This window comes from Harpegnathos saltator, unplaced genomic scaffold (assembly GCF_003227715.2).
Source record: "Harpegnathos saltator strain DR-91 unplaced genomic scaffold, Hsal_v8.6 scaffold168, whole genome shotgun sequence".
Classification (NCBI taxonomy): domain Eukaryota; kingdom Metazoa; phylum Arthropoda; class Insecta; order Hymenoptera; family Formicidae; genus Harpegnathos; species Harpegnathos saltator.
The window spans coordinates 47,771-66,675 of NW_020229948.1; the positions used below are offsets into that span (position 1 = coordinate 47,771).

Below are 18,905 nucleotides of genomic sequence, written 5' to 3' on the forward strand. Positions count from 1 at the left end.
ATTCTCGAAGCGCCCGACAATCGCACATTCAGCGTCGGAGACATTTTTATTCGAGGTGTGTCCTTTCGTGAGGTGTGTCCTCGATCCCTCCAGCGCAGAATTTGCCCGATCTATCGTCGAATTTTGGCAGGCATTTTGAATTTCGCTCGCGCGCGATATTCAGAGCGAGGACGATCCTTCGTGCGTCGTACGCGCAGCGCGAGCAGAAGGGAATGAAATCGGGAAGAGTTCGGCGAAGTTTCGTCACGTTTGGATTTTGTGATTCTAACAGCAGGAATTTCTAAACCGCTCGCTCGCCGTGCCGCCTGCTAAATCGCGCGGCGACTCTGGGACGAGCGCGGCGAAGCTTTACGTCATTTCTGGCCTAGTTCCAATCGATTTACTATCATATTTGTAAAGCATCTCGTAGTACACGTTTGTGCAATGAATCGCGCTCGCCGGGAACAACGCGCTCTTACAAAATCGGCCTATTCCCGTTACAATAGAAAGTGCCGACGTATACCCACGTAGAATCGATTATGCATAATAAGATTTTTCGAGCAAATTGCGACGCCGGGATGATCGCGCTCTTTATTGAAAGCGATCCGCGCGCCGCTTGGTTCCTGCGCGTTCTTTCGTGCGCGAAAAATGCAGAGTTTACTCTCGCGAAACTTATCGACACCGACCACGCAAGACTATGGAGTATGGAGAAGACTGTAATTACTTTTATGACTCACTGCGTGTGTGCAATCGGTCATTTTGTCTACAATCGTTTACCTTTGTGAGCAATATCGATTTCCACGAAAGGAGAGGGAAAGAAAGGTAGTTCCCCAGAAGGACGCGAATATTTTATATGTATGAATTACTACACTAATTATACATGTTTTTGTATGTATGAATTACTACACTAATTATTTGCATTGACTTTCTATCGAATCCACTCTCATGAAGCCAAGTCGAGTTTCACACCGGCAAGATCACAACGTTTCCACCTGCGCCGCCATCCTCCTCCGCCTGCAGTTCCCGATGTTCGGCAGCGGCTTGTTCTTGCACTTCTTCACCCACCCGTCCCAAGCCTTGAATCCTTCTCGATTGTAAATCTTCAGGGCACATGCTATATCGTCCTGAATGTCGTCATTTATGAAATCCTCGCAGCGTTTATTGCATAATCCACCTGCACGTCCTCTGGTGCACCACGTGGCGCTGTTGATCTGGAGAATACCGAAGGAGTAGCTGGAAGCTCCCTTCGGCCCGGTCACCTTGCTCGTGTCTAATCCGCTCTCGCTCTGCATCAGGCAGATCCAATTGCTGATGAAACTCCTGCTGACTTTAGCACGCATCATCTCTCTCACGACGTCGCATTGCGCCAATATTTTACCTTCTGCCGGCAGTTGGCTAAGCGCGACTATCGAGACCAACAGAATCACCCACAGTCTCCCCATCCTTCAGGTTCTCACGAATTTACGCAGTAAAACTGCGGCGAACATGTATCTATGATTCACTTTAATCACTACGTTCACGGCTCAGCACATTCTTCAGGAGCGAAGGTCCAAGCGCTAATCTACCGTTCCGAATGCGTTGATCCTTTCAAGTAAATTCTCTCGCTTTGAGGAGTACCCCGAAGGCGAAGGTGCTCTTCACTACTCGTCACTCTCGAGTTGGCGCGAGTTTGATTCGCGTTGAAGCTTGGTCTGGCTTGAATAGCCACTGCTGGTTGTTCAGGAAGCTCTTCTTCCTTCTAGGTCTCCTTGTTGAAGAATTTTCCTCGGGAAGGTGTATTCTTCTACGTTCGATACTAGGCTAAGTCGACAATCTCGCGGTTTTCTCTAAGGCGCAATTTGATGCGGACTGCTGATAACGATTGCACTTACACGCGTTGAAGACTCATGCGGAAACGAGACGCAACCTGGTCTTATAAATGCGCCGTCTGCCGTTAACGCGGCGAACGATCGCGAATGGCCTTGAGCTTGAGTGATACGCTATTATCTACCATCATCGTAATAATATGCAAGACAACTGTCGACAGCTTCGCCACGTTGAGACGCCAGTTGTCGTTAGGCAGCGCTGAAATAAAACAACGACGGTACCGTTATTGTAGGAGACCGCTTGGTAAAAAATATTGTACATCGCGAGTCAAAAGTTGGAAAAAATTTGAATACCATTATCAAGCGATATAAATGGAAATTCTTCAGTGTCTGCTCTCTTCTTTTCTTGGTGCGAGGTTTCGGGAGGACGCAGGCCGTTACTGCGGTCGCAAATATATTCACTGCATGCGGAATAATCAAAGGCATATTAATCGACTATAACGTCTAAACATTACAGCGATAACGTATCTCTTGCATGCGTGATGACGCAACAATACAACATTTATTACCGATAATTGCACTCTGAGGTGCACATCGTAGACGTGCGCCGTCTTGAGGAAAAATCGCGCTCTCTTGCAAACAGTATTCTCTGTGTTCTCGTTTATTGCCAAACACATCACAAGTATATAACTATAAATTATCGTTATTTATTGCGTCTCTAACTGTTACATTTCTCTTTTGGTTTTTATTTTCCCCGAACGTCGCTGAGAAGCTCGATGATAAGCTATCGCTAGCAACACGATTCGCGTGGACTAACAATCGGTTCTTTTTCAACTCCGTTTCCTCGCAACATCAATGTTATTTTTCATCGAAGTTTGACCTCTCCTCTGCACCTCTCTGATTACGGAGTTTCTCAGAAGTTCTAGTCGCCGGCGAATTTCCCGAGAACGAGATCGATGCATCGATTGACTGCATCTCAGCGTATTTCGAACGTTATCACGAGGGGGATACAAAAGCGCGAAACAAGAGAGACAATTCGAGAGTATTTACATCTACATATATCGGGATAGCCGTAACGCGCTTTTATGCGTTACGAGATCGGCAGTACGAAACGAAAGATTGCGGAATAAAGTTTCATCAAAGGCACGATAATATCACATTTAAACTTAGCGTTACGGCATTAAGACTTACTTCAGACGCTAACGATCTTATAAAATACAGGCCATTACACTTGATTTCGATTGTCGATAGTCGGCGACGCGTCTTTCGTTATTCCCGAAGTGTGATTAAACTTCTCGCTACGGCAGTCATCGCTGATTAATGCAGTTTCAGTATAGCAGGATCCGCTCTATTACCAGATCAGTGTATCCTACATTGTAAATAAATTCGGGAATAAAAAAAGACACATGCGCCTACATCAATATCTTGATTATCGCATTTCACGATAAAAAACCTTGTGAGAATTATAGTCTCTCCGTCGAAGCTGCGGCCGATACATACGTTTCTCGTCTTACAGCGGAGCGCGTGAAATCCTTCCAATCTTTCAAAGCTTACTTGAGACTCGAATGAAATAACATTCCATATTTACAACACCTAACTAACAATCTGGCACCGAGGTTTAGTTCGGACGGTCCGCTCGTCGGTATTGCCCGCCAAGACTGAACCGCTGACGAAAAGGACGCCTCTACCTCGAAGGGACACGCGTCCCCATCGCATCTCTCTCTCTCTCTCTCTCTCTCTCTCTCTCTCTCTCTCTCTCTCTCTCTCCCCCCCTCTCTCTCTCTCTCTCTCTCTCTCTCTCTCTCTCTCCACTGCAACTTCATGCAGTTCATGTCGTTTTTCACTGTCAACTAGAATCTTCTTTTTCTAACAACTATTTTCGACAGCCGATAATCTCTCACATTGCAAGCTTGTTGCCATCAGCCAGCCGGATTGGTCCTCTTCTGTCTCCTCTCTTTGGCGAAGTGCAGTATATTCGGGTTAGCGTAAATCATGTCAGACAAGGTCTCGACGCCGGCGTACGTGTCAGCTTTGGATCCCATGCACATGGAGAATTGAAGACTCGGCAGCTCTTTGCTGCACTCGATCTCGTGATACACGTGCACCAGATGCCTGTCCGCGGCTCTAAAGACGTCGAGGCCCGACTTGACCGCCTTCTCGTAGAACTCCACGTCCTCCTTCCCCCATCCCTGAATCGAGAGATCCAACCCGCCGATGGTGACGTAATCTCTCTTGTAAAGAGAAACGATCCCGAAGCCGTACTGCCTCCAATGGCCGGAGACCTCGTTTATGGTGAATCTGTCCTGCCTGCTGGTTTCACTGTATACCACTTGGGGATTGTACTGGCTGAAGACGATCGGAAAGTATATCCTCCGACCTGGAAGCGTGTTTAGACGTATTCTGTTCAACGCTGAATTCGTGAAAACGATGTCCACGTCGATGAACAGCATCAGATCATCGGGCTGCAATTTCGACACGGCCGTGTCCAAGGCTCTGGCTCTGGAGAACTCGCCGGATATCGACAGGACATCCATGCTGGCGCTGCGATACTTGTACTTGAGCCGTTCGATCAGATCTATCGTCTTGTTGAAGGAGTTCTCATCCTTGCGCTGGTAGAGCACGACGAGCAGCGACGTCTTCTCGCCGACGGTCAGGCAGATGTCTTCGTAGTTCTTCAGGAACCTCTGGAAAATCTCATAGCGGCCTGACAACGGCAGGATGAAGTTTATGGTCTTGCTTCGCACTGAGTCCTCTTCCTGCTGGTTGAAGTTGAGATTCAGGAAACCACCGCGGAACAGATGGTGGATAGACGTGTCGTCTGATCTTTGGTGAGGATCGACTTCGACGCCGTTTACCGTCTCGCGTATCTCCAGTCCTGCGGAAACATATTCAATGGTCATTCACTGATTTCGTATCATACTCTTCTATCACGGCTCGTATCTCTCTTTCGACGTGACAGAGAGGAGAAATTTCATTTTATTTTCGTAAAATTGGACATCTTGGTGGCCAGAAAAGATCAGTTCTAATACAATGCCGTTATTCAGCGAAAGAAATACCGAGCGCGAAAGATATGGCGGAGTGTGAAGAGAGAAACGCACAGGCATCAACGATCGTACCAATGAAGTGCTGATGGAGATAAACGTGTCGTCTGACGGGAAGAGTGACCTTCCTGCCCCGGTACTTCCGGTAAACTAATAGAAGATCTAATATCGTGTCAGCCCCATAAGAGTTCACCCTTCTGTACCCATAAAGCGCCGATCGCTCCTCGACAACACGGCCGCGCTGCCGCGAGCAGGAATTAATGGAGGCCATGACCTCCCTCGTGATATCTTCCAGGCCCTCTTTAATGTCGCTATGAATACGCCGCCTTGGATTAGAGTCGGTCAAGCTGTATTCCAGCCGCGAGAGGAAGCCCCACGGGATCACCTCGTCACTCGTCGCCGGCTTGAACGAACTTAAACTCGCCGGTACACCTGTGAAAACAAGATTTCCTCTTACAAATCAAAGGCCCGACTGGCTCTTCTAAATAAGCGCATGCCGACATGCCGCAAAAAGCGCTTCCATAAAAACGCATCGCACGAAGAGTGGATGAGTTCAAAGAAGATGTCCAAGGCAGAAAAGGGTCCGAGGGAGATCGAGCGAAGAGATCTGATGTGTATTAAATTTTCGATACGCGCGACATTCTCAATATCGACTGTTCTGATATTGATCCTGACAGATCCTGACTATAGCGCAAGATAGCCGCCGCAAGTTCACGCTTTGTTTCTCCCGCTGATACAAAGTTGTTGGACAATTACACGGAGGAAAGCGCGCGAGTGTGGTAATTTCCTGCGGGATCCCAATGCTCCTTGAACCGCAACTTTAAATTACAATTTCATCGGCACGCTACGCCCGCCTTTACAGTCTCAATTAATTGAGATTTATTGCATCATACATATCGCACGTATGAGTTATGTGGGTCAACGTTCTAACGCACAACGGCCGCGAAATCAGTAGGACTATAATGGAAATGGAAATGATCGGAATAGCAATGGCGAGACTCTCGATCGTTTATGTCTGACGAATTCAATCGAGACGTGACGACAAGTTTGTAGTCCCGCGTTAGGCTGGCCATTAGTCTGCATGGGGACGATCATTCCGACTAGATTTATCGACGAGAATAGAAGTCTAGAATAGCACGATCGTTCTTGAGATCGTTCATCTTATTAATTCCCAAACGCCTCGACGACTGAATATTATTTCAGGATCGAATCTGATCTGAAAGAGAAATCTATTTCCGTCCAACTTCAATTACTGCCTACCAAATTAAAAGCAAAATGCTAATTTGCAGAAATACGAAAAGTGCAAAGAAAGAGATTCATAACTAGAAGTTTGATCTCTCGAAATCGGTGACTTTGTGAGAGACGAGTTTCTACGAGCTCAATTTCACTTTTTTTTATTTGCTTTCGCTTTTTTTATGTGGAATTTCGCGCATCCACGACAAGATAATGACGTAGCTAATGACAACGAAATTGGAGACACGAGGAGATCAAACGTGATGATAAGTACAAAGTTACATATCGCGATTCTCGCCTCGGCGCGAGATTTCGTATCCGGTTTCAAGTATCCGGACGCACAATCCTTCCGGCGAGGGGGAGAAAGAGAGAATGGTTTGAGCGACGCGATAGTATCCCGGTAATATCCCGGTGGAATGCTTACGTTAAAGCGCCGTACATGGCTACGGTCGCTTACGCACGTGGCATAAACGCGTGGCAGCGCGTTAATTCAACGGCGAGGAGCGGTGAAAAGTTTTACGCTGGAGAGATATGAATTATTTATGAATAATTATTTAGACGGCGAGCCATCGTCGCAACGGAAGCGCCATTCTCGCCCGAGAGTAAGCGATAATGAAGCGGAAACGGCAAAAGGCGAGGTAATTTTACACAGGCGTATCGCGAGCGTCGCTCGGGCCAATTTCCATAGCCGGTTCGCGATAACGGAAGTGCGGGGATCACCTAGTACGTCCGTGTCGCCCGGGTAATTCTCGGAATTGGGATCGGCCGGAAAAAGATGCAGACCCTCCACTAGCTCGTAATTCTTCAGGGTATCCGGCCTGACTCCGAGCTCCTGGGCCATCGTGTGAACGTCTCGGTGCAAGCGGATCCTCTCCTGCTGCAGCTCTTGTATTTGCAGCCCCTGCGATCAGGGAAAGCATGTAATTGTAGACACCCCATCTGCTAATAACGCGCGTGCGATGCAATCACGAGTTAAATATCGGCAATAATAATGGGATAACACGCGGCGGGAGTCTCGGAGAGGAGCTGCTCCTTAGAAGCGTTGTTCGCGTTACCTCACGTTATCCTCGTAACGGTCGCTACGTTATTCCGCAGCCTCGGCTGAGTGATGGAGCAGCGGCTGATTTTCTTTTCATGCGCGATTGTGTGGTGATTATCATAATTACTATACTCGGCGATATACCAACCCTCATGTAATTGTGCAGCCTGTACATGTGAGGCGGACTTTTCACAGGATGCAAAGTAATGGCACGATGAACCTCCTTCTTCTTGAGATTTCCGGTGAATGCTTGGGCCCCGCTGCTGTTGTGATAGAGAATGGACTGCATCTGCAGCATACCGTCGCAAATGTATCGTGAGTGTCGCCGATTCTCTGTGCGTGAGAGAAAGAAAGAGAGAGAGAGAGAGAGAGAGAGAGAGAGAGAGAGAGAGAGAGAGAGAGAGATCGTCACCGGAAGATCATTTCGTCTGCGTCACACGATGTATATTTCGACGTATGCTAATGACATGCTGACTACACGCTAACGAAGCGACCTTGTTCTTCCTCGTAATTTAGCGATACCTCCGAAATTTAAGCAAATCGACTTCCACGACCGCTCCGAAGCGAGTAATTAAGACGTAGCGGACGAAGTCTGCTGTCTCGAAATTGACGGAGCAATATAGTCGTTTATTTGATTAACGATGTTCGATCGTCCGGCTCGCGGCCGTTCAGCCGGCTCATTTTCAGCCGAAATTGGCTCGAGCTGATCATTCCCTTGAATCGCGTGCTCGCTTGATCATCACGACAATGGCATCGCGTCTGTCGATTTCGAGCGAGCCGCGCACACCAGCTCGCTCCGAATGCATGTCTGAATGCACGCACGAGCGGGCCTCGGTAAATGGCAATTAGCACAAGCAGAAGCGGAGTTAAAGTACGAACTTCCTGCCTGTGTGCAGTGCGACCTATAATAATTATTATTAAGAACGTCGTATCTGTCGCGCGGTGTCTGGACCGAAACGCCAAACCCGCGGCGCAAGTGCTAATCAGCACTGCACAACTGGGTGTGGTGGTTTCTTATTTCACCGTATTACGCCTGCGTTTCTCGATGCCTCGGCGACAAGCATCTCGGCACGTCGTTTGCGTGACGCCTGTATAACATTTATTAAAGTTATTAAAGTGCCTGTAAAAAGCCTCTTCGGGCCTCTTTGAAGCTGATGAAGTCTTGGACATCCTTGGACTCCTCCTGGTCCGATATCAAACTCGAGGCTGAATTAAAAAACTTGAGACACTTCAAGTATTTCCCACGGTGATCCCACTTTCTAAGACCTTACAACGTAATTCTATTTCTTTGCTCTTATCGGTCTCATAATTTTTCGCTCGTCTACCGACGAAAAATACGGGTCTGATTCGTTGAATTTCTTCGGACTCTTTTCCCTCATTTTTGTGCTTCCACGAGACGTTTCGCACGCATCTCCGCTTCGGACAACACAATAATCCTCCTCCCACTCCTTGCCAAATTACTCAGTCGAATATAAAACCGACTTTAATCGCGTCGCCTCCAGGGGACAGCAATTTCTCTCGGAATTAACGCGCAATATCCCAGCGAGTTTATCGATCCTCCTCGCGGTCGTAATGGACGACAAAAGGCACTATAACGCACGCGTGACCCACTGGCGAGCTCGTAAATCCCTTATCGAATCTCGCGCAGGCTCCCGATCGATCAGTCAATCAATCAATCAATCAATCAATTGCAGCGCGCGCACTGGATGTGCAAAACTGACCGCCGGTGAACGCCGTGCAAGCGTTGCATGCCGCACGAACGATTGTTAAGTGTTTCGACCTTACGTCGAGTGTCAAGACGAGAACGAATGGTCTAGCCAGTAGGTTAGCAGGGTACGATTTGTTCGGACCTAACGAGTAACATCCTCATCCGTGCACTTTACCTTTCGTCCGTTGCGACTGTAATACGACAACGCGAATCGTCAGGAGCCATGCGCATCCACGCAAGTACACTAAGCCTTAATCAAGGCGTTCATCGCTTCAGCAAGATTCGCTGGTCTGCCCAATCTCTCGCTCGATTTGCATGTAACGCACAATAGATACGTGATAGATCAAGAAACGATGAGGAAGTCAGAAGAGATGACTGATTAGCCGAGTAGTGAACCGTCATGATGGGTGCGTTGGGCTTCGTTACTTTTTGCACGAATCTCAAGATGTATCTCGCCTCTTGTCTCTGAGAAGCAGGAGAATTCTCTCCCATTTTACGAAAGGGATGCATTCCAGAATTCGCGGAGAAAACAGCGGCCAATTTTCCTGTCCAAACACGACGCGAGCGATCGGAGAGACTACAAAGTTTTGACCCGGCGGGTATTTGAAGGCTTCGTCGTCGGGGGCGAGAGGGGCTGCTCTTCGTCTGAGCAGTCACGTGTTTTCTCTGGTCTCATTCGGAAATTTGCACCACGCGCTCCGTTTACGGCTCCCGCGTCAATTCTGTTCAATTATCATGACGTGCGCCTCGAAGATTTAAGCACTCCGTGGCACAAATTGTTACTTAAGCGGTACGACCTAATACGGCCGAGTACCAAGATGGAGAAGAATAGCTCGATCTGGCCATTGGGTTAGCAGGGTACGATTTACTTACTTAACGACTAACATCCTCATCGCTGCGCGTTGTGTCTTCCGACTTGAGGCCGACCTACCTGATGCCGCGAGCGCGCGGCTCGTGTGTCGCGTTCAAACCGACGACATGGTCGAGTTGTGCGCGCGATTTTATTACGAGACCGTCGCTACGTCATTCCTGATTAAGTTACTCAGGATCACGTAATCTTGATCGTCTAAGCTCGATCGGCGCGCAGGGGAGGTGAAGGGCTTGACATTAAGAAACTCCTCGAGCGCGGGCGACAGTTCGGGCGACGATCGTGACATACACTGGCGAATTCTAAGCGGGTTTTGGGGTTAAAACGGGAGGGGGTTTTTGGAAGGGGGGTTCCAAATTGAAAGAAATCATTCTTACTAGATCTGTTTAAACAGTTTAGGTAAAATGATACAGGTCAATTAATACAAAGGCGCCCGTGAATCAAATCCTTATGTCTAGGATTCACTGCATCCACACTGTCCGATTTCTGATATACAATGTCCGCTGTTGTTTGCTGAGAGTCTATTAATGATTATAAAAAATCTCAAAGCTACAGCATTATTATATTTACAATTTTATTAAACCCCTTCCCCTCCCCCCTATTATCGACGTCAGGATCCATTATATTGGTGTCCAAGTAATGCCTCCATCATCGCGGGATGCCGAGATGATCGTGCTGGGGGACGCGATATTGGAACACGTACGTGTGAGGAAAACACTTCTGGGAGCGGATAAACCAGCTCCTAATCCGCCGTGCGTGTGTGTTAATCAACAAATCGTCACGCGTCACGCGCATACGCGACTCGTCCGTGTCGCGGCTTCGAGGAGACGAGCAGCAGAGGAGAAAAGAGGACAATCTTAAAATAACTTTAGGATCGCGTAGGTCGCGGAATGTATAAAACAATCGCGCGGTTCCCGGGATTCCGGATGTAGAGGAAACTATCATATCTGCGTTTGGCTATCTTACGATTAGCCATTAAATGTTACACGCATTGAGAAAAGGAACGCATTGAATCGGCAGCGAACGAACCCGGCTCGGTTTGCTCGGAAGAAAGAGAGGACTTCTGCATATTTTTTACAAGTCAGACTCGACGTCGTAAGAAGCTGTTTAATCTGTCCTTTTCGTTCCCCTGGAAATTACCTGGAAGCGACCTTGTACACAGATGGAATATCGCGGTCGTGTAGCGTCGTTGAGGTTTCATTGAGAGCGCATTATCGCGTGTTTGGTTAAAGTATTCTGTCGTTAAACACGCGCAAAAGCAAAGCAATGGAAAGGGGGGAGAACCTTTTGGCAATCAGCAAGGTAGACTTGTTTAACGTGTATTTTCGTTGTCTTACGATAAGATAAAAATTCACGTAAGCTATCTGCGCGTAACGTATCGCACCTGCTTTGCGACGATGAAACGAGCGAATCGATAGATTCGCACAGGAGAGAGTAAAAGCGAAAGAATGCAACTTTCGTGAGAAAAGTCGCTTTCTTATTGCGCTCCTGTTTATTCCTTACATCCGGTCGCATTATCCGCCGTGCAATGATGAAGAATAAAAATTACCTCGTAGCTCCAAGTACAGGGGATCCCCGCGTACTTCTTTACGCATCTGCCCAATTCGACGTCCTCGTGCGTGGTGTACAAGTGACGCAGGCAGTACTTGATGTGCGGCACGATCCTCCTCAGGGTCTCCCTGGATAGCACCACCCCCGGGCCACCCATGCAAAAGTTCTCGTCGTAATCCAGCGACAGCAATCCGAACTCTTCCGAGTTACCCCTGCCGGCCTGACCGATGTACATCGCTCTTCTGGAGTCGACGGACCTCAGCAACTTCTCCAGCCGGTCGGTCCTCACGTATACGTCGTCGTCCGCCCGAAGGAACCACTCGAAGCGATCGCCAAAGTTGCTCCACATGTACTGCAGCATCATGAAGGACTTCTTCTGTGGCGGGTAGGTGTCGTCCACCCGCGGGAGCGGCACCAGAGGCAACTCCGGGCAGTTGTCGGGCACGGTGGAGGACTCGGACGAGAAGAAGGCAATCTTGCCGGGTAGCTCTTTGCCCCAGGTCTCGTAGACGGCCTTAGCCCGCGTGTCCAGGTACTTCTGAGCCGTCATCACGCCCACAAACACGAGACTCGAGGTCGAGCTGTTGATTCGCTCGTCGTCCTTCAGCCTCGGCATGTTCCGAGCGGACGCTCTCGGCGGCGACCGCAGCCCAGGCATGGAGGTCCACATGGCGACCTGCTGTTGCTGATTGGAAACGATCAGACGGTAGCTGAGTACCAGGAAACCCAGAAGTAGACCCACGAAGAGGCCCAGAAAGGCGCTACCCAGTCCACGCCGTTTACGCATCACTGGATACGTCACCTCTCCCATTTGCGCTCTTCTTCAGGGGTTTCTGGATCTTCGCTCATCCTCGTCATGGTGGCCGCGATTACCAGCTCGGCTGTAGCAGCGATTTGTCCCGTCGGAGAGTTCCCTCCGGCCAATCCCATCGCTTCGCCCGCTGCTAAAACCAAGGAACTTCCTTCGTGGTGCGGACGAGAGCCTGCGGGCGAGATTCGTTCTGCGTTACTTCAGCACGACGGCTTCAAACTTTCGGGAATGATGTTTCGGAAAACGCGCTGATCTATCCTTATATCGTGTCATTAGCGCGCGCGTACAGTCGTAGATTTTAGATTTGACGTAAATCAGTTTCTCTCGGAAAGCACCGCTTCTTCGCGGAAACGAAGACAGACCGTCTTCAGAGAGAATTACGAAGTGTTTGAGGTCTTAAATAAATCCACCGGCGCTGGACCCTGATCCGTGCGTTATTCGCAAAACAAACTTCGGTCGCCTGGCCCCCAGTCTCGCTTCGTCCGAAACTGCCTCTTCATCGATTAGTCACGCGTCTTTTTACGAGAGAAACTGGAATCCAGCTGTTCCCGCCGGTCGATCGACCGTCAAACGATAAATATTCATGATTAGCACTTGGCGAGAATTTCTAATTTATAACAAGCCGATTCCGGCGGACCTTGCGCTCAACTCACGTCGAGCTCTTCCTTCGTGGCGACGGAAAACGTCATGTCGTCTCGTGTCGGCGGTCTCGAAATGACTGAAGAATGTGCAGGAGACAGATGCGCACGGCGGGTAATCTGAGAATAAAACATGCGACATTAACGTTCGCGAGAAGTCGACTTCCCCAAAGTCGCGCGTACGCGCGACTTTGGGGAATCGAGGTCGCACGCGTGTTAAGCAATAAAGACCGAAGCCGCCAACGCGTCAGCAATTAATACCCAGCCATTTTTCACCATCAGGCACCGTCAGGCGACGTGCGTCTGATTGCGGTACCAATCACGCGATGATGATGCGAGTCAATTATCGTTTTAAGCGGCATCCCACCGCGTGAAAATTCGACAGACATTTTCCCTTCTACTCGAGACGAGAGACAGAATCGCGATTGTCGTTTTCTTCAACGCCGCGTTCGTGTCTTCATTTTTTTCGAAGCTTCAATCGTCGCTACTCGATATCTTCCACGGATGAGATTTTAATGTCTCAATGTTAACACGACCGTCACAGAGGCTCTCTCGCTTCGCTGAAAGTCGTGTCAAGGATCGTCTCAAGGATACAACCGTTCCTCCCGAACAGAAGAGCTCTTGATTTTTTACATCGGGGCCGCCGACGATTATCGCGAGACTTCTTTCTGCCTCAGCGGTCGTAACGGTAAATTTTGGAAAAGAGTATATTATTCGCCGGATCAAGAGTATCTACATATTTATTCTTTTCGGTTCGATTCGACGTCTGTTGAAGATATAAGAGATATCGTTGTATAAATTTGAAAGGTTTCTACAAGATGCGATAGTCCTTATAATCGCTTGTTTTTCACCGCTCGTTCGAGTGATTAATTCGACGTTGCGGCGACTCGCCGGTGCGGACACGCCAGCGTTGGCGGGTTCCGGAAAAATTTCCGCATGATTGGCGTTTCGTGCACGGCCGTGCGACGGCTGTGATAATGAGAATGAGAACAAAGCGAGCACTGTGTGTGGACACGTAGAAAGTCATGAAATATATGGCAAACGCGAACGCTCGGAAATGAGAGCCCAGCGCCGTTACGAGCTTTTCCTCTACGGCGAATTAACCGTACGGTTCTGTTATTTTCACGATCATATCCAGGAATGTATGTCCCGCTTGCAAATCCATAACGGATCGCTCGCGCTTCGCGCGCGCGCGAGAGAGAGGAGAGAGAGAGAGAGAGAGAGAGAGAGAGAGAGAGAGAGAGAGAGAGAGAGAGAGAGAGAGAGAGAGGCGGCCCGCCTCGTCTGCAATTAATAATTGATTTTATTCACTTCCGTTACGCCAAAACCAACGCGGTCACGCGGTTTTTCCTCCTCTTTCGCCGCCTCACGTTCACTCGGCCAGAATGTTCGCCAAATGTGTGCCAGTGAAAGATCTTCCCGCGTCTCTCTGTGAGTGAGCTTCCATCAGCATGGCAAATATTTCGTATTACACGGCATATATTTGCGAGAATTCTCCGCGGACACGCGGCGAAGATCCGAGCGAAGAGCCCGAGCAAACGCTGCGCCCCGTTCGTTTCGCACATCCTTCCTGAACGGTGTCCACGTCGCGTTATCTCTGATTTATTTCCCTTAAATCGCCGTAGACAAAGGACTCGACCGGCACTAAAACCGGTTCCAGGTCAGCTGACGTGCGTGTATGCGCGCCGCGACAAAGTGGTATCGAACAGCGGACACGCTTTTCAACGAAACTCGAAAGGCAGATCCTTCCGGCTCGCGGAGTCCTCCCGATACTCGGCGCGACGCAAAATTCCTCGCGAGGTCGCGAAATTTTTCTAGCTCTTGCCCGAGCATGACGCGCCTAAACAATCCCCCGTTATACGAAAGCCGACAAGGATCTCGCGCGAAATCCACCGGGAGCGCGATTCTTGAAAATGGCGATAATACAGTTACGCAAGCGGGTGGATAATTAAGCTCGATAGAAAATACGCCCCGCTAATCCATTATTCATAAAATCGCGTTCCGTCGTTATCATCGATTGTTTTCGAAGCGGCGGTGTTCGCACAGCCGCTTCCTTTCCCACGTGTTGCACGGAATCATTAGAGAAAAAATGCATGCTTCCTCTTTGGAATTCCGTGCGAATTCAGTAAGTTAACTTGCACGCACACGTGCGTTATCACGACGCGAGATTCCCTCGCGATTCGCCATCAGATCGCTTCACGCGCGCAATTATTGAATTATTCGTACGACGCGATTAATCATCCTCCCAATTACACCTCTCATCACGTCCCCCTTGCGCGACTATCTGTCTTTATCAAAGGACGTCCGTATTTCGCGTGAAAGACGAAGACAAATTCCCTGAATTCGCTCCGATATTTGCGACCTCATTGCCGCCTCATCGAATTGCAAATCGGACGCACGTCTACGAGAATCGAAGCGACCAACCGCGTCATCGGCGGAGTCCGTCGCGTCGCGAGCGCTTTTTCGCAAGACGCGAATTCCAGGTGCGCGTTATCGATTTCGCAACTCGCTGAGCCCGCCAAGTCGCCAAAAGGTGATAACGCGGAACGATCGCTTGCGATTTGTGCGAACCAGCCGAGGAAGGCCTCGCGAGGAAAGACGCTACTGCGATACCGAGAATGCGTATCGACTGTCGTTACCTTGTTCCACGTTTTTCTTCCGTGATTTCCGGAAAAAGAGGGCCAGTTAGATCCAGAAGAATAGTCACGCCGGAAAATCGAACTGTCGCTGTCTCGCCGTGGCCGCGTCCAGGAGCGAGTAGCGACGTGGTAATCGCGATTACACGCACGACTCCTCGAATCCACGAAATCCCGGTGTTCGTCCCGTTAAAGGATACGCTTCGGAGTGACGTGTACGGACGAACGCACGCACGGAAGGCGGGAGAACCGGTTTAAGCCGAAAGTCAGAAGCGAAGAGCGCCGCTAGATAGTGCACGTCGTCCGGAGCACGACGTCTGGTCTAGCTGATTCAAACGGGGAAGCGACGGACATGCTACACCACGTGTTTTTCTCTCGCGAGGACTCATCAAATGGGGCTCACAGACATTTGCGAACGTGTCCGAAATCGAGAGCAAGCGCACGTTCTGAAAATCGCGCTTCTTCGATTTTTCCCGTTCTTCATGCGCTTTTTCGAATTGCTCGAGACAAGGACGATCAAGTTCAGTGAAGACATTTTGAACTCATTGTGACATTTTGAGGAAATTACGTAAAAGTCCAACTCGAATGTATAATAATTATAAACGTATACAACTCGACGCTAATTGATGCATCAAGTTGATGCAAAAGATTCGTCGCTTTTCCGTGAAATTCTTCCAGAAAGTTTGGATACTAAAAGAGAAAAGGAAGTCCTCGTTAGATGTCTGAAGAACCATCGAGATGACATTGCTCATTTTGTCAAAATTATCAATCCTTCGAAATTGAGGGAGTTTTTTACTTCACGGGCACGACGAACCTCTCGCACCAACCTGACACTTTAGAAACTACAAAGAATATACACACATGTAAAAGCTATAAGTATAATACACATTTCTTCGCAAGAAAAACGCTCATGAACTTCACGCAAAAATAGATTCACATCGCCGGCTAAATTTAGCGCGTAACCGTGTCAGCTATAAGTTCTTTCACCAGCAAGAGACAAGGTGGCTCCTCGTTTTTTCTCGTTCCGCGGAGACGGTTTTTGAAAATGCATTTTGCAAGCGACAATCTACAGTGTCACAGATGCTGAAAGATTGTATTTCAACCGTACGAACCGCTCAAGAGCGGTCGATGGCGTCACGTAACAAAACGACCGCGGTATCTGGAAACGCGTCGCGGTTAGTCAGCCGCGTACGTCGGTTCGCATTAACGCCATGGTGAACCGTGTGCTCTCGAGATCGAATCTCCGGAAAAAGAGAAGACGGCAAAGAGGAAAGAGAGAGAGAGAGAGAGAGAGAGATAGAGAGAGAGAGAGAGGAAGAGAGAGTTACAGTCGTTTGAAGGAAGCTTTGAAGAGCGCTGAAGAGCTTTCTTCACGAGGAGACGTCGCTGTTAATTGTTCCCACAGACATGCGGAATCATTCGACCGCGCTGACGGTGCGACCAGATTGTCGCGGTCGTGACTGGAATCGAAGAGCAAGACGATGAAGACGACCACGACGCGGAGACCGTTCGGTCGACCGGTAAGCTGGACTGCGGTCAGAGTCATCGACTCCTTCACGAAGCGACACGGGCCACGACGAATCGCCCAGTCATTCGTTGAACGGCCCCATTTCATGCTCCGCTAGAAGTATTCCCCCGTGGGAACACCACGACGGCCCCTTTACCAAATTTAATCTTATCGCCGGCGCGCGCTCCGCGTAGACATTTGCAATAACTCGATTCTCTCGGCCGGTGAACTCGCGTGATCCGGCGCGATTGATTAAAATCTCATCGTTACGCTATAAGTGAAAAATTACAGCTGTGCGACGACGAGTCGCATGAGAATCAGCGTATCGAGTGAAAGTGATGGTTGGCGTCGACACGATAACGATATGATAATCGCTCCGATTGATTGCCCAACCAGATAATATCGGAGAACACCAGTCGATATCAGGAATAGCAGAAAAAGAGTTGCCGGTAAATTCCTCTGCCTCGTCACTCGCCGCGCTTCTCGTGGGAAGACACGACGGAGGCATTTAAAAGTAGATCTTTTTTTCAGAAGGTGGCGAGAGACTTACTCTCCGGAACGCCAGCGAACGTTTCTTCCTCGAATCCACCATCCGCAGCTTCTTTCGCTCGCGCTTTTTCTCTTGCCTCTCTTGCGACGAGGAATGCTGCGTGTGTTACATTTCACCCCACAACCACAAACTGCCACAAACCGCACAATCGACTCCGCATGGGTTCACTTACGGACAATATCTGGTAAATGAGATCTCTCTGAGAGCCTCTCTCCGGACGATCACAGACGGCTTGCCGTCGATTGTTAAACCGACGCCGGAAAATTTCCTCGTCGAGCGAACCCGAACTGAATCTCGGGTTCGAAAATTGCCAATCGCAGCAAATCTCTCCGTCTCGCGAGAACGGAATCACTCGATCGATTCTCGATCCTGCACTTTTCCGGAGAAGTCCTTCATAATAGAGACCCGTCGGAGAAGACTGAGCGAGACGCTACTTTAATTTAACAAAGTAGCTTCAATAAAAAAAAAGACATGTAATCATATATATTCCAGTCATCGAGTCCTCACCGGTTTCAGCGGAGAGCCGCGCGGTCGACGGAGGGTCACGAGTGTGTGCGTTCGCGCACCAAAAGCGCAGCCGGGGTTTCTACGGGTGCGTGGAAAAAGCGCCTCGCCCGAGCCGGAAACGCCGAGACCCGAAACGAGAGACTGGAAAAACGGCGCCTGGCGGCGCGGCCACTTTTCGGACGAGGGCCGGGGAGGCCCGTGTTGTACGCTTGCGAGCGGGATGATGCCGGCAGCGCGACTGAACGGCGGTGCGGTAGTCACGGCAAGACGGACGCAACAGGCCGGGAGAAGCGAAACGACGTGACGTGACGTGACGACGAGGCTGGGGCAGGCCGAGCCGAGCAGCCGTCGCCGCCGCGACTAGCGCGGTCTCCCAACCGGACACGCAGCGTACGCGGCTCCCGACCTCGGCAACCTCCGACGGCTGGGAACCTTCGCGCGAACCTTCCGGTTCGGCCGCGTCACGTGCGCGTTTCGCAGAAGCGCGAATTAATCGCGGACAGCCGGGCCGAGCAAGCCGGCCGGTGGTTCTCAGGTGCGACAGGTGCGACTGCCTTTTCGAAATTTCCGCCGCGCGCGTGCTCGGCGCGAGAAATCTTTTTTTCTCTTCCCTCGGCCGGGGAGAGTCATCGTTTCTGACAACCTGCGAAGCGGCGGCTTGATCCTATAAGTGGATTATTTGTTACTCCGCCCGCGAGACGGCATTCAACAGGAGTGTCGTTGCTCTGGACTTAATGAATTTGCAGTTGATGAGTGCAAATCGGATTTCTGTCGCCTCTGACAACTACCGTGTGATTGCGCTAAATAACTGTAAGTTCATTGTGTAGCTTCGTGTTTAGTCATGTCCTCTCTTCCCCTCTCTCATTCTCTACGATACTGAATTATTCTATTTAAATCCGCTCCAGAGATCCGCAAGAAAGAGAGAGAGAGAGAGAGAGAGAGAGAGAGAGAGAGAGAGAGAAAGAGAGAGAGAGAGAGAGAGAAAAGGAGAAGGAGAAAGCATTACTGTCCTAACGCAATAGTGATGAAAAA

At 49.5% G+C, this 18,905-nt stretch overlaps 2 protein-coding genes across 8 annotated transcripts; both read right to left on the reverse strand.

Moving 5' to 3' along the window:
• Window positions 1-813: 813 nt before the first annotated feature.
• On the reverse strand, window positions 814-1,496 carry LOC105191507 (lysozyme c-1). The gene has a single exon (XM_011154955.3). It carries the CDS (start codon window positions 1,419-1,421, stop codon window positions 957-959), a length of 465 nt encoding a protein of 154 aa, XP_011153257.1. The 5' UTR covers window positions 1,422-1,496; the 3' UTR covers window positions 814-956.
• Window positions 1,497-1,680: 184 nt separating this feature from the next.
• Window positions 1,681-18,266, reverse strand: Chsy (Chondroitin sulfate synthase). 7 transcript variants are annotated; one of them, XR_003112615.1, is made up of 8 exons: window positions 17,367-18,265; window positions 12,689-12,793; window positions 11,223-12,207; window positions 7,246-7,386; window positions 6,779-6,959; window positions 4,901-5,257; window positions 2,139-4,659; window positions 1,681-2,043 (listed from the first exon to the last, which is right to left on the reverse strand). XR_003112615.1 is itself a non-coding variant. In XM_011154953.3 (7 exons), exons 3-7 carry the CDS (start codon window positions 12,033-12,035, stop codon window positions 3,704-3,706), a joined length of 2,448 nt encoding a protein of 815 aa, XP_011153255.1. In that variant the 5' UTR covers window positions 12,036-12,207; window positions 12,673-12,793; window positions 17,367-18,266; the 3' UTR covers window positions 1,681-3,703. The 7 variants fall into 7 exon arrangements, 6 of the variants coding, with proteins under 6 accessions (XP_011153255.1, XP_011153252.1, XP_011153251.1 ...); XM_011154953.3 differs by having other exon boundaries at window positions 1,681-4,659; window positions 12,673-12,793; window positions 17,367-18,266; XM_011154950.3 differs by having other exon boundaries at window positions 1,681-4,659; window positions 17,874-18,265.
• Between the last annotated feature and the right edge of the window lie 639 nt (window positions 18,267-18,905).

Excerpts from the sequence above, each read along its gene's own strand:
- LOC105191507 (XM_011154955.3), bottom strand. The coding sequence starts at position 1,421 with ATGGGGAGACTGTGGGTGATTCTGTTGGTCTCGATAGTCGCGCTTAGC.
- Chsy (XM_025297073.1), bottom strand. The coding sequence starts at position 12,035 with ATGGGAGAGGTGACGTATCCAGTGATGCGTAAACGGCGTGGACTGGGT. Across the intron at positions 7,387-11,222 it reads CCTGTACTTGGAGCTACGAG|ATGCAGTCCATTCTCTATCA; the intron begins GTAATTTTTATT and ends GGTATGCTGCAG. Across the intron at positions 5,258-6,778 it reads GGGCGACACGGACGTACTAG|GTGTACCGGCGAGTTTAAGT; the intron begins GTGATCCCCGCA and ends TTGTTTTCACAG.